The sequence below is a fragment of the Osmerus eperlanus genome, chromosome 16 (genome assembly GCF_963692335.1).
Source record: "Osmerus eperlanus chromosome 16, fOsmEpe2.1, whole genome shotgun sequence".
NCBI classification, from domain to species: domain Eukaryota; kingdom Metazoa; phylum Chordata; class Actinopteri; order Osmeriformes; family Osmeridae; genus Osmerus; species Osmerus eperlanus.
In genome coordinates this window covers 6,072,880-6,087,193 of record NC_085033.1, presented here as the reverse complement: position 1 = coordinate 6,087,193, position 14,314 = coordinate 6,072,880, and the positions used below count along the sequence as shown (strand labels likewise).

The window sequence follows — 14,314 nt, the reverse complement described above, 5'->3', positions numbered from 1 at the left end:
ACACTTAATGTGCTTTAAAAATTTACCAACATGTAAAAAGGAATGGAGAGGAACAATACAGTAAGCAGGTACTGGACTGGAGAAGATCAGGACCAAGTGACCTACACTACAGTATACATCATGATCAATGTCATGGTGAACATTGTTGCCAAACTGGTGATCATACGTCAACTGCTGTCACTTGTTTGGTGCGCGGCTGGTCCCTGAGAAGCTGTTGTCAGATAGATGGAAGCTGAGTGTCCGCCCTTTCAGGATTCTGGCCTGGTGTTTGATCAAGGTTGAGGACGATTGGATTCTGTTAAATATTTTCCTTTCCGCCTTGCATGTTTACTTTCTTGTCTACTTGACCTTTTCCTTTATTTCTTAACAGCTGTATTACATTATTTCGTGTTCCAGCTGGTGGCGGTAAGCAAGTTTGCAGAATACTGTGTACGTCGTGACAGGAAGAAGAAATCTTGCATTGGTGTCATTTGGCGGTGTGAGCCTTGCGGTTCGAAGGAGCGCTTCATGGCGGTGGCAGTTTCTGCGGTAAATTTAGTCAAAATGCTGTTTTGAAAACCATATGTAACCACATGCACGGTTCATTGTTATATTTAAGCGGATTTTGATAGCAAAGTATGTTGATGACTCTATTCACTGCCCTCTATATTAATAGTAATATTAGCTAGCCTCTCTTTGCTAGCTGGATAGCTATTATTAGCCTATCATGCACAGTCAACACCGAACAACTTGCTAGCACTGCTATATACAGTAGTAATAAACTGATTATTCGGTTATTTAGCTTACGTTATAATAACGAGAACCGTTAGCCATAACAACTAGCTCTACAGTACCCAGAGCATTTAAGATTGTTAGCCTAGCTAATCTACCTATTTGTCTTTACGACTTGAGAGCTATATCGGCTGCAGCCAAATCTACGTTGGTGTTGCGAGTACAGTACAGTAGCACTAGCTACTAGTCTAACAAGGATGCTTGCTATCTCGTTATCAAGCTAGGCTACCTGTGCTAGCATGCAAACTTCAAGCAAACATTATTATGTAATTTGAAAAGCCACTTTCTTTTAAACTATTACAGTAGCTATATATTTTGTCTTTTCATTGGTTGCTAGTCTAACTCTTTACATTTTAGCTAACAGTGTTGACGCTAGCTACCTATTAGCTAAACAACGCAGGTGACAGCTTAGTGTGGTCTTTCAAAGACTATTAGCCTAGTATAAACGCATTGGTCAGTGTGCTGGCTGTATGTTGAATTGACTTGTAGTGTCATATTAAGTCATAACGTACGGAGTCTGATATTTAGTTTATAATTTGATTTCATGTCAGGTAAAATTAGTACTTGTTCCTTGACCTCTAAACATGATTACTTATTTAATATTGTGAAACATGAAACAACATATCAAGCAGAAAAATAAACACCACATTTTTGTTTGAGATATGTATTTTTGGCCTACACCATGTCAGATCTAGAGTGCATACAGTCGATTTGTTTGCTGTCAAATGAATGTATATTATGCATTGGTTCTAGGGTCATAGAGGAGGGTTTGACCTTGATTTGGTTCACCCACAGGGACAGGTCTTCCGGTGCTATGTGCTGTAATGTTTTACTGTAGCTTTGGACAGAGAGGTGCACTTCTTCCACACTACTACACCCAGAGTGAGCCGAACTGTCTGTCTAAATTGCGGCATGGCAAACTGCATGGTTTTAAGATGACTCTATAAGTGAAGTTAGGGTTAGTCCAGCTCAGCCAGTGTTCTTGCTAGTTCCATATGTAATTGGAGGACAATCTCTGTATTTAAAAATGCTTTTGTGTCTGCAGGGAGGTGAGACTCTGATGATGGAGAATGGACAGAGCACCGCCTCAAAGCTTGGCCTACCACCTCTTACCCCGGATCAGCAGGAAGCACTGCAAAAGGTAAGGCTCCCTGGCTTTTAATGTCATGTTTTTTTTGTTGCCTTGTCATACACAGCATAGCAGACATTGCTCAATTAACAACTGAAGACTAGGACAAGGTCCCAAAACTGGAATTTCACGTCCTCTTTGGGTAATTCCCTGTCTTTCTTTCAAACAGGCAAAAAAGTATGCTATGGAGCAGAGCATTAAGAGTGTGCTGGTTAAACAAACCCTGGCTCATCAGCAGCAACAGCAGCAGCTCACCAACCTTCAGGTAAAGAGCTTTGGCTAAATGGCAAACGTTTGTTTTCAGCACTAGAAGGAAAAAATTTGTGTCACCCAAATCAAATCAAATTGATTTGTATAGCCCTTTTTACACGCAAGCATGTCACAGAGGGCTTCACATATGCCCATAGAACTGCCCCTCAACCAACCTAAACCCTCAAGGAAGACAAGGAAAAACTCCCAAAAAACTCTCAACAGGAGAAAAAAATGGAAGAAACCTTGGGAGGAGCAATTCAGAGAGGGATCCCCTCCTCCAGAGACGGTTGGTGAGAGAGAGGAGCAGAACACAGGCTAAACATAGTCATACAGTGTCGATGGGTTTTTAAAACACCAAAATCCATTGTTAAACTTTATAGATGTAGGACAGGACCGGGAGACTCGCGACCAGGTCCAGCGTTGGCTGACCGACGACCAGGCAGGTGCTGACAACTCAAACCCCCCACACCACAAGGGATGTGTGTGGGGGGGGGGGACAGAGAGAGGAGAGCAGGGATTAGAGAATGCCAGGAGCAGCTAACAGTTACAGTCATAATAGAATGAGATCCCCACCGGTCAAGTGTGGACTGGTGCAGCAATTTAACAGAGCAAAAAAGGGGAATTTGATGCAACCCCACACACCAAGACAGCGACAGCCCCCCTCATTTGGAACATGAAATCTGTTCCAGGGGAAGAGAACTCTAAAATAAGTTATACTTATAGAATAAGGATGGAAACAACCCGTCCCCCGTTGCCTCCAACTAGTAACATACTTACCTTTAACAGTCGTAGAATTGACTAAACAATATAGTTTTTAACCTAATTTTAAATGTCGAAACAGTATCAGACTCCTTAATTGAGACGGGTAATTTGTTCCAGAGAAGAGGTGCTCTATATGAGAACGCCCTACCTCCAGCTGTTTTTTTCTTAATTTTGGGAACCACCAGATAGCCGGCATCTTGAGATCTAAGTGTCCTTGCGGGGCAATAGGGTGCAAGGAGACCGGAGAGGTGGTGCCAATCCATGCAGAGATTTGTAGGTTAGTAGTAGAACTTTGAAGTCAGCTCTGGCTTGGATAGGGAGCCAGTGTAGAGAGACAAGAGTAGATGTTATGTGATCAAACTTTCTTGTTCTGGTCAATAGTCTAGCAGCAGCATTTTGCACCCGCTGTAAATTTTTTAGGTGGGTAATTGGGAGGCCAGAGAACAACACATTGCAATAGTCCAATCGGGACGTAACAAATGCATGTATTAGTTTTTCGGCATCATCCTTTGAGAGAAATGTTCGTATTTTGGCAATATTACGTAGATGGAAAAATGCAGTTCTGGTAATTTGCTTAATATGGTACTCAAACGAAAGGTCTGGGTCCATTGTGACTCCAAAATTTTTTACTAGCTGGCTTTGAGAGACTTTGACGCCGTCTAGGTCTAAGGTCAGATTGGAAAAATTATTTCTATATTTTTTAGGACCGAAAATTTGAACCTCGGTTTTATCCGAATTTAGAAGAAGGAAATTTGCAGTCATCCAAGCTCTCAACCTAGAAACACATTTTTCCATAGCATGTGGAAATTCTCCAGACTTTATAGACATATATAGCTGAGTATCATCTGCATAACAGTGAAAATTTACCCCAGAGCTTCTAATTATGTTTCCTAAAGGCAGCATATAGAGAGAAAATAACAGAGGGCCTAGAACTGAACCCTGTGGTACTATTTTACAGTGGAGCTCCTGGATGAGCAGCCATCATAGTGGACATATTGTGATCTATCAGATAGATACGATCTAAACCACTGAAGTGACGTACCAGAAATCCCAACATAGTTCTCCATACGTTCCAAGAGAATCTCATGATCCACCGTGTCAAAAGCTGCACTTAGGTCTAGAAGAACCAGGACAGAGATAGAACCCGCGTCAGAGGCTAACAGTAGATCATTGACTAACTTGGCTAATGCAGTTTCAGTGCTGTGGTGGAGACGAAATCCAGACTGGAGAGGTTCATAAAGCTGATTTGAGGAGAGGTGCTCAGTGAGCTGTTGTGCCACAGCCTTCTCTAAAATTTTGGAGAGAAATGGCAAATTTGAAATTGGCCTGTAGTTGCTAAGACAACCTGGATCCAGGTTTGTTTTTTTAAGTAGGGGCTTAATAATAGCTTGTTTGAAATCGTTGGGGACTTGGCCACTTACAATAGATTCATTAATAATACTAAGCATGGGTGGTCCAATAATAGGGAGAAGTTTCCTACAGAGTTTAGCAGGGAGGGGATCGAGAAGGCAGCTAGTGGGTTTCGAGGAGTCTATCAGCTCGATGAACGCTTCCATAGAAATAGGGTTAAAGTGAGTGAGAGCCTCAACATGCAGCATGCTTGGTATAGGGGAAAGTTCAGTGTTGATGGCCACTCCTCCAGGACTAGTCTGTAGTTTGTCCCTTATTGCATAGATTTTTTGGTCAAAAAATCTAAGAAATCATTGGGAGAGAAATCTGAACTAACACAGAGTGTACTTTTCTTAGTGAGATTTGCAACAGTATCAAATAGGAACTTAGTGTTGTGTTTGTTCTTACTAATCAACCTAGAGAAATAATCTGATCTGGACCTGATGAGGACTTGCTTGTTGTACTCCATTAGGCTGTCCTTCCAGGCCAGGTGGAAAACCTCCAATTTAGTGGTACGCCACTTATGTTCTAGTTTTCTAGTGGACCTCTTAAGAGTGCGGGTTTCCTCTGAATACCATGAAGCCAGTTTCTTGTCCTTTCTTTTCCTTGGTTTGAGAGGGGCAACAGAGTCTAGGGATAGCTGAAGAACCAAATTCAGATCCCTCGTTTTAGTATTTAATGATTTATTTGGGACGTCAAGGACTTCTAGTGCAGCGGGTAGAATATTAGCCAGTTCCAGAGCTGTGTTTGGGGTGAGCTTATCCTGTTAGCTACCATTAGCCCTAGCAGGTTTGTTAACAGTGGAAGTATTTGACAGATCTTTGAACGGGGCATACTGGATGATCCAAAAAGTTAAGGAGCTAAGAGTTTTTGCCTACTTTCTATCTGGGCATTGTATCAGACGCTTAGTGATCTGGGCCCACGGTTATGATCTAAGAATGACTTGTGCTAAAAGTATGACTGACCAAATGTACTCACTGTTCAGATTTGGTCCCAAAGGGTAGGCCAGTTTTAGGAAAATATGTTTTGAGCAGAAGAGGCTACACAATGCAACTACTCCTGTCATTGTTCAGGAGACACATTAACAGTAGATACGTGCAGGCACCGCTCAATTATTTTCCACTGTTCTCTCCTGAGATTACGGGATATTTTGACAAGCCAGTTGCTTTTACAGTGAGAGAAAGCAGATCTGTTGCTGACTGCTTCCAAAGGCAAACAATTGGGTTTAGGTAAAATATCTAGCAAGGGACATTGTTTGCCTACATAAAAATTCTGACAGTCGATGGTTTATTAAAAAGAGACCGAAATGCTACATTGATAATCCAGAAAGTGAGTCTGACTGCTCCCAGTCACCTACAGACGGTGTTCTTGCCACCAGACAGACCCATTCATTGGACCTCCACTGTTTTGGCCAGCCTTCAGGTTGGAGGAGCTGTCTATGGTACTGCACCAGGAAATTCAGCATGTAGTAGGATTTTTGTTTTGCTGTGATGTCTGCATTGGAGGGACAGTCCTAAATCAGTGAATTAATTATTTTATGGTGGTGAACTATTATTGCCAAGCGCTGACTTGGAGAAATAGTTCACAATTTTTATTTAAGGATCAATCACTTTTTCCTTTAGATGGCTTCACTGACGATGGGCTTTGGAGATCCTCTCTCACCATTACAGTCCGTAAGTTAAATTCTTTTAACTTGTTTTTGTTTTTGTACAGTAGATATGTGGATATTGTTAGTGTATATTTGTGTGTATTTTTGAAAAAAGTGACTCGATAATGGAGTTATAACGGTATGAGTGTAAAATAGCTTTTAACTAGGGACACATTTTTGGAAAAACAATCGAACACACACACACTCAATTGAGTGTGTGATGCTTTGCTTTTAGGTGGCTGCCCAGAGACAGCGGGCTTTGGCCATCATGTGCCGAGTGTATGTGGGCTCCATCTACTACGAGCTAGGAGAGGACACAGTCCGACAGGCCTTTGCGCCCTTTGGCCCCATCAAGAGCATTGACATGTCATGGGACTCTGTTACAATGAAACACAAGGTCTGAGCAAAAATAATTGTGTGCTTTTAAACTACATTGTATATTGATGAATGAGCTTTTTCCTCAAATTGAATGACTCCAACTTCCTTAAATTAAAACCATTGTTCTAATTGAGATATTTAAAAACATATACAACCCAATGGACCTCATTCTTTCATAGATGTATGCATACATACAAAATATATTTTAACAATTTAAGGCATTTTTGGCTGCCTCACTGACAGACAAAAGGGGTGCAGTCAAAATGGAGATGGGAATTCTGAATAGTTGCAATAATGTATTCAGGCGTCAGAAAATACATATTTAAAAGGTTTCAGGTTTAAACTTGCATAGCTTGAATTAGTCATTACAGTGGAATTAGAACGTTTGAAATGATTGTATTGGGTTTTGTCTGCAGAGGGCAGGCCATGGACAAGAAAATACCGGACATTGATGCCCATCCAGATAAAACACATTCTTCTTGCTCACCTTCAAGTTTTTCACAGGGTTTCGCGTTTGTTGAGTATGAGGTGCCGGAGGCAGCTCAGTTGGCCCTGGAGCAGATGAACTCTGTCATGCTAGGAGGGAGAAACATTAAGGTGAGTTCTTGTCTCTTGCAATTTGGTTTAGTTGGAACTAGTACAGAAAACCAGGTGATATGCTTAATGTCAGAGATAGAATGCTGTGATTCAATATAGCCTTTTCTGTTTATAATAGCTGAGAGCGCAATGAAATTATACATTTTTGTCATTTGAAATATTTGAAAATATGTTGATTTTAAAGAGTAACTGACTTGTTTGTCACTGGAATATAAGACTTACACTTAGCATTACTATTAACCAGGCCTCTAAACCAGGTTTAGAAGACAGTTATGACATGGCAATACCTTTTTGACAAACTATGTCATCATAGGAAGTGATTCTGTATGAAATACACTCCCTTTGAGATATGCCTGTTTGTACTACCCTTGTGCAGTGGATTCAGAAATTCAGAGGAAACATGCAAAGGCTAAAATTATGTGAATGATTAAATTGTGAGTCTTTCATTGTCAAAGAAAAACAATCAAATAGTAAACATATTGTCAAGATGGAAATCAAGTTGGGAAAAAAACTCTGATATGAAAAACTTTTTTGATTAATAACCTGCAACATTTTGCCACCAGGTGGGAAGACCAAGTAACATCGGTCAGGCCCAGCCAATCATCGACCAGCTGGCAGAAGAGGCCCGTGCTTTTAATCGTATTTATGTGGCATCAGTTCACCCTGATCTTTCTGATGAGGATATCAAGAGTGTTTTCGAGGCCTTTGGCAGGATTAAGTCATGTTCACTGGCAAGAGAGCCCACCATAGGGAAACATAAGAGCTATGGTTTTATTGGTAAGGACAACTGTCTCTTGGCCAACTCATGCATTTGACAAACATAAGTTAAATAACTATTGAATATAACATCATTAACATACTATTGAACATAACATTTGAATAGTTCTCCACCACAGTATTTTTATTTAATTCTTTAAAGTACTTTAAATAAGCAACATTTTCAAAAATGTTGTACGTATTTTGAGGAGAATGGAACTGTATCTACCATCTGGCATCATGGCAGAAAATAGATAAACAATCCAGTATTAAAAAGACAGATGCTCTTTTCAGCAAACCCTTTTTCTCTTAGGTTCCTCTCATTTAGAACAGATATCATGTCTAAATGATACAATCAATAATTATGGTACCATTATATGTAGAATAATGTCCAGGAAATAGACACTAAATCGATGTATTTATTTATTTGAGACGGGTGTTTATTCATATATAGAGAAAGTATAATTTGCAAGAGGAGAAAAATGCCTCAAATGTACATTTTGAATGTGTTTCACTGTGGTGTAAAAGCATATTGATATTGCTGTCAAATTCCCCACAAATCATACTTAACACCACCTCTTTGTGTATGGAACACATGACACCACAACACAATCATTTGCTATTGCAGTGCCTTTGACCTCCATTGCTAAAGTTGTTTCATTTCAGTTGTTTCTTTTTTGTAAGGAGATAGGTAGTTCATTCTCCTTTTCACATTCTCTCTTTATTAAGACATGCCAGGATGAACAAAAACCAGCGCTGTAGAGAAGAGGCATCACAGTATAGAAAGTGCCGAACATGAGACTCAGGCAAGATCCACACTTGATTGGCAAGCGGAGGATGATAATACTGCTCCGCACTATCACATGTAATTGTAATTAATGTTAAAACTTACTTGAAAAAATGTGAACTGCAATAGTGTGAACTTTGTCATATCCTCTTGTCATCACGTGGTGATGTGTGAATCAATCAATATGGAACTAAAATGGAAAGTGTAAGGAACATGCATAACCTTTTAAAACAAATGTTTACATGTTAGTGTATTGGGTATTAATACGTTGTGCTAGATTTTGAATCTTGTGCATTGGAGAGAAATATAAAGTTGATCTTAGCTTCCAGTAGCATGACTTAACAGATGTCGCATCACAACTTTCTCATAAGATGATGAATGTAGCAATTGTCTGAGTGGGTCTACACTTATTTGGCTAAATTACAGTGGGAAAAGTGGGTCGGCTACTTTGTCTAAGTATGGTCCATTTTGACATAGCTAAATATGCACACTCCAAACCTTCAAGAGGCCACTGTCTGTTCAGTTTGAATACAACCAGCTGTTTAAGTATTGTAATGCACATGATTTTAACAATCTCTGTTTTTATCTGACATCCTTTTTAAAGAATATGACAAGGCCCAGTCGTCCCAAGATGCAGTGTCCTCCATGAATCTATTTGACTTAGGTGGTCAATACCTTCGTGTGGGCAAGGCTGTAACTCCTCCCATGCCCCTGCTAACCCCAACTACTCCTGGTGGACTTCCCCCTGCAGCCGCTGTGGCCGCTGCTGCTGCCACTGCCAAAATCACCGCCCAGGTAAACATCACAGAGCCAGGCACTAGGCCTGGGCACGACTCAGCCTTTTATGTATACTTTCATGAAATTGATGCTTTCTTTAAATGTGTCTGAGAGCGAAAGTTACTTCTGTGAAAGTTACTTAGGAATTGCTGTTTCCCAACATGAAATTATAGATGAAGATTGGCGTCCGATAATATAAAGACATTATACGTTGTAAGTTGCTTATGTGTTCGTGTTATGCAAGTCTTTATGGGATGCATTTATTATGTCATGCTGTTTGTATTTTATTTGATTGTAGTCTTGTTTTATCATCACCAATACACATTTCCAGCAAGATTTAAAAGAATCTTCTGATGAAACAAACTCGGAACCAATACATAATTGTTAAGCATTGTAGATCCATATTGTTGAATCTGGGGGGGAAAGTGATGTGACAATTTGGGTGTTTCAGGAGGCGGTGGGAGTTTCAGTATTGGGAGCACTGGCTGGACCAGCCCTCCTCTCTCAGCAGCTGGGAGGCTTGCCCCAGGCTGTCATGGCTGCCCAGGCCCCAGGGGTCATTACAGGTATGATCACACAACATACACTTACCAGTTAAAGAACCACAACATACCTATCATGACACGTGTAGGACAACAATCATGCCAGATGGAAACATTAACCTTACAGACTACAATCCAGAATGACAACGTAGCGCCACCACTTTGTCGTTCCTTGTTTATGTACCTCATTTCAAAATACTACTTTAGCCTTGAAATGGCTCTTCCTGAAACCACTCTAAAGATCCAAGAGGATGTATGTTGAGGTGTGATCAAATATAGTTGTTCCCCAACAGACCAATCTAGTCCTAATACAACTCTGTTTTATCGATGATGCTTCTTACTAAACTCTCTGCCACCCCTCTCAGAGGTAATGTAAGCTGCATTAATCACACTTTCTCAACGCCAGGTTCAGTAGTGTGTGAACTCATACCTTCATTCATCCTTTCACCTTTTTGTTGGCTTAACTTGCCTTCCTGCTTACCCCTACTTCCAATAATCCAAACAATTGATACCAGCCAACTTACAGATGTCGAGTCAAATGGAAAATCAGACACAATTGTTGAAGATTAGTATTTATAAAAATAGTCAAACTGTTCATGCTACTACCAAACCATATTCTGGTGCCTCAGTTACCAGTGAGGCAATTTAATCTATTGTCTTGCTTTTCTTGATATATAAAATATCCCTCAGTGAGTTAGATTTATAAGAATAGCATTTGTCCAGGTAAGTACATATTTAAGTAGTGCAATAATAAATAGTTACATTTGGTGTGTGCAGGTTGTGAGTTTTCCACCTTCTGTGTAGCTAAATAAAAGTCCCCTTCTCAGATCATATATTTTATAAAGGAAAGGTTACAGACAATAATTTAGGAATACATAATAATTTGTGAATATATAAGATGCCTATTCACACATATTCCCTTCAAGAGCAAACCGGTAAGAAGATTGGTATTGTCCCAAGGTGTGCCCTTCTACTTTGTTCAGTTGTGGATACATACACAACCAGTGTTATCTTTTTGGTAACTCAGTTGAATTATACAAATATTAAGTGTCGCTCATATTGCTTAAAACTGATTTAGTTTGTTAGTATGACTCAAAAAATCCATCTATGGATGGACCAAGGAGTTTTCTTTGCCATGTTCAACCAAGCATTTTCACATACTTTGTTTTATTTGTAATTGCCACTGTATGTGAGCCAGGTTGCTGTTATCTCCTATTGTGTATTAGTTGTACATAGCCTGTTGAAGGACCGCTCAACTAATAGATTTCTCTTTTATTGTCTCTTCTCTCCTTGTCTCTCTCTCTCTCTTCTTCCCCTCCCTCTTGAATCCACAATCGCACCAACAGTGGCCACTTAATCCCCTCCCTTTGCTGCACACTGACCAACCATGTGTGAAGAGGACTGTTTCTAGCCCCTCCCCTCATATACATAGCCCCTCATTCCTATTGGCCAGTGAGTCTCAGATCCTGTGTGTTTTGTGGAGTTGACTTTTGGTTTGCACCGTATCAATTCAGAAGGACCATTTGAATGATTACGGGTGGTGGTGGGGGACAAAGCAAAGTGCATCGTCTATTTTTGACTCTACAGTAAGAACTAATGAGTATACAGTGCTATACCTTTTTATCAGAAATCCCAGTACTTCTATTTTAGATCGAAGTTAACAAATCAATGTCTTGCCACTAATTCAGTTTACCAAGCATCAGTGTTAGAATTAATTTACATATATATATATATATAAATCCCTCTAATCAAGGTCACTGTTGAACATCAATATAAAGTGTGAAGAGATTATTTGTTACAGATTCGTTGCCATTCACCCTTTGTCCATGCCCAATATATTTGTTTTATCTTTGAGCAGGAAAAGTTTAATGCCAGCCTAGAGAGCACATCGAAAATACAATCCACATTTTCATAATTCCAAACAGTTTCATAGTTCCTACTGAAGAGGGAAGTTATGTGTTATATTGAAATTGTTAGGACAGGAGCCCATACCCCAGCCAGACATTTTGGGAAAAGCTCCTGGCCTAAGGGCCTTCTTTCCTATACGGGCACTGGCCTGGGGCTAGGGGAGGCTCCTCTGGGGCTGACCTACCACAGAGGGGTTTGACCATTTTGTCCTGCCTCCCTCTGTTTGTGTTGCAGGGGTGACTCCAGCACGACCCACCCTGCCTATGCTGCCTCAGGTTGGCCTTGTTAATCCTGTACTGGCCTCCACCCCAGTTCTGCAAACCTCTTTGATAGTCCAGGAAATAATAAAGAAGAAGGAGGAAGAGGCTCTACAAGAGGCGACAGGCCAGGAACCGTTGAGCGAACAAGAGCATATGAGCATTTCTGGCAGCAGTGCTAGACACATGGTCATGCAAAAGCTTCTCCGCAAACAAGAGGTAAGGGGTCAGGCAGGTCTGTGTTATAGGCAAATCCTATTCTGTTTAGAAACAAAATAATTCATGGATAATAATAGCAATCATACAAATATTGCGATAATCATTTAGGTGAAGACCTTTCCTTATTAAATCAAACCACCCTTCATCTACCAATGCCTAGAAATGTTTTTCATCTTTCATACTTTATACAGCACTGTACAACTATGCAGCAATGGACAGGTTTCTTGAAATGGAAACCTTGAAACCTGAATTGAGTAAAAGAATGTAGTGCATTGGTAAAGTTAAGAGTTGCAGTGGTCATCAGAATTTGATGAAATGGTCCCCAATCACATAAAAGTTAGCTTTTAGTAAGAATTAGGAACACCTTCTTCACTGACTTGTTTTGCCAATTACACTTAGTCATAACTGGTAATGTAACTTCTGCCTACATTTTCCTTAAACTATACCCCCTCCTCCCAGTCCACAGTGATGGTGCTGCGTAACATGGTTGGTCCAGAGGACCTTGACGATGACCTGGAAGGTGAAGTAACGGAGGAGTGTGGCAAGTTTGGTGCTGTCAACCGGGTCATCATCTACCAGGAAAAACAGGGTGAGGAGGATGATGCCGAGGTCATTGTGAAGATATTTGTAGAGTTCTCAATGGCCACTGAGATGAACAAGGCAATTGAGGCATTAAATAACCGCTGGTTTGGTGGCCGGAAGGTTATCGCTGAGATTTATGACCAGGAGCGTTTTAACAACAGTGATCTCTCTGCATAGACTGTCCAGGAAGCCCTTTGACAACTATCACAGCCTCAACACCTCTGACATTTTCTGTCTCCAACAAACACACACACACATAAACAAAGTTATATAAATTAAGTAGACCCACACTGCAATTTGTAATGCTGGCCTCCTTTTAACCTGTAATATTTTTTTATTGATGTTGATATTAATATTATTAATGCTCCTGTGAAGATTCATACTTGGCAAGGAGAATCTCATGGATTTGTATTTTTAAATTTTGACTGTGGCCTACTGTGAATGACTGGATTTTTCTTTTTTTTTTACTGATTTCAATGTATTTTTCCCTCTTATTGTAGTTTTTATTCTGTTACACCTTTTCTGATGGGTGAGTCAACTCTGCTAGGGAACTGTTGTCATAAATCTATTTGTCTAAGTAGCCCCAAACAGACTCTTAAAATTATGTTCAAAGTGTTATAATATGTTATGTGTAAAGTTTGTTATAATAAATACAAATGGGAAATCTACAAGTTCACTATTTAAACCAATTATACAGTGGTCCCATTTTAAATGACATTCCATGATGTGGAGTAAGGTATTTTCTTCTGAAAATAATTAATGGCTGCCTACGGAAAATGACAAATGTTACTCAAACATTGCAGCTGATGTGAAATCTACCTTCATTGCAAATCCTAAAATGAAATGACAGCTCATAGTATCTTCAAAGCTCTCCCATCTGTTTACAGTGATTGTGGTAGAGGAGGTCAATAAAGAGTTTGACTGGTGGGCTGAACTGCGACTTGTAAATCACGCAGAAGGCTACGATTTTTTGAGATTATACAATATAACGGAATAATAGTAAATTTATGTCCTTTTTACATTGCAGACCTATGACAAAATGCTCAGGCCAAATAAATCGGATGTAATTGCAGACCCAAAGTCGGATTTAGGTCATGGATTTGTTTGGTTCGTCTTGTCGTTTACATGGAGCGTTTCTCCCTTCTTTAGTTTAATTCATTTTGTTTGGAAAGAACGCAACGGGGGGCTGGCACTGATTACAACTGTTAACTCAAGGACGGTTTATTTAAGGATGGCGAATAACCTAAGTGCAGGCTATTTGGGTTGATTTTTGTGTTCTGCATTCTATTGAGCACATTATGTAGATACTAAAATAGATTCGCCGATTAGGTACAGTAAACAGTTTCTGTTACTTGTATAAATGCCCATAACGCATAAGCTAACATGTTAAAAATGTGTACAATTATATTCCAACCAGCGCCTCCATTCAGTGACAACCGCGCAAATGTAGGCTACACAGGATAGTATTTGTCTAGGGTGGCATGTTTAAAGCTAATATTTTTCTGTTTTGACCGGTCATGCTTTTATCTTAGCAACACAAGCAAATCCAAATTACAGAAA

At 39.9% G+C, this 14,314-nt stretch overlaps 1 protein-coding gene across 1 annotated transcript; it reads left to right on the top strand.

Moving 5' to 3' along the window:
• Positions 1-163: 163 nt before the first annotated feature.
• puf60a (poly-U binding splicing factor a) lies at positions 164-13,575 on the top strand. The gene is made up of 12 exons (XM_062481190.1): positions 164-277; positions 397-528; positions 1,817-1,912; positions 2,070-2,165; positions 5,926-5,976; positions 6,187-6,348; positions 6,834-6,926; positions 7,490-7,703; positions 9,074-9,264; positions 9,698-9,812; positions 11,931-12,172; positions 12,632-13,575. Exons 2-12 carry the CDS (start codon positions 508-510, stop codon positions 12,929-12,931), a joined length of 1,581 nt encoding a protein of 526 aa, XP_062337174.1. The 5' UTR covers positions 164-277; positions 397-507; the 3' UTR covers positions 12,932-13,575.
• The last annotated feature ends 739 nt before the right edge of the window (positions 13,576-14,314 follow it).

Excerpts from the sequence above, each read along its gene's own strand:
- puf60a (XM_062481190.1), top strand. The coding sequence starts at position 508 with ATGGCGGTGGCAGTTTCTGCG. Across the intron at positions 1,913-2,069 it reads AGCAGGAAGCACTGCAAAAG|GCAAAAAAGTATGCTATGGA; the intron begins GTAAGGCTCCCT and ends TCTTTCAAACAG. Across the intron at positions 9,813-11,930 it reads GGCCCCAGGGGTCATTACAG|GGGTGACTCCAGCACGACCC; the intron begins GTATGATCACAC and ends TTTGTGTTGCAG.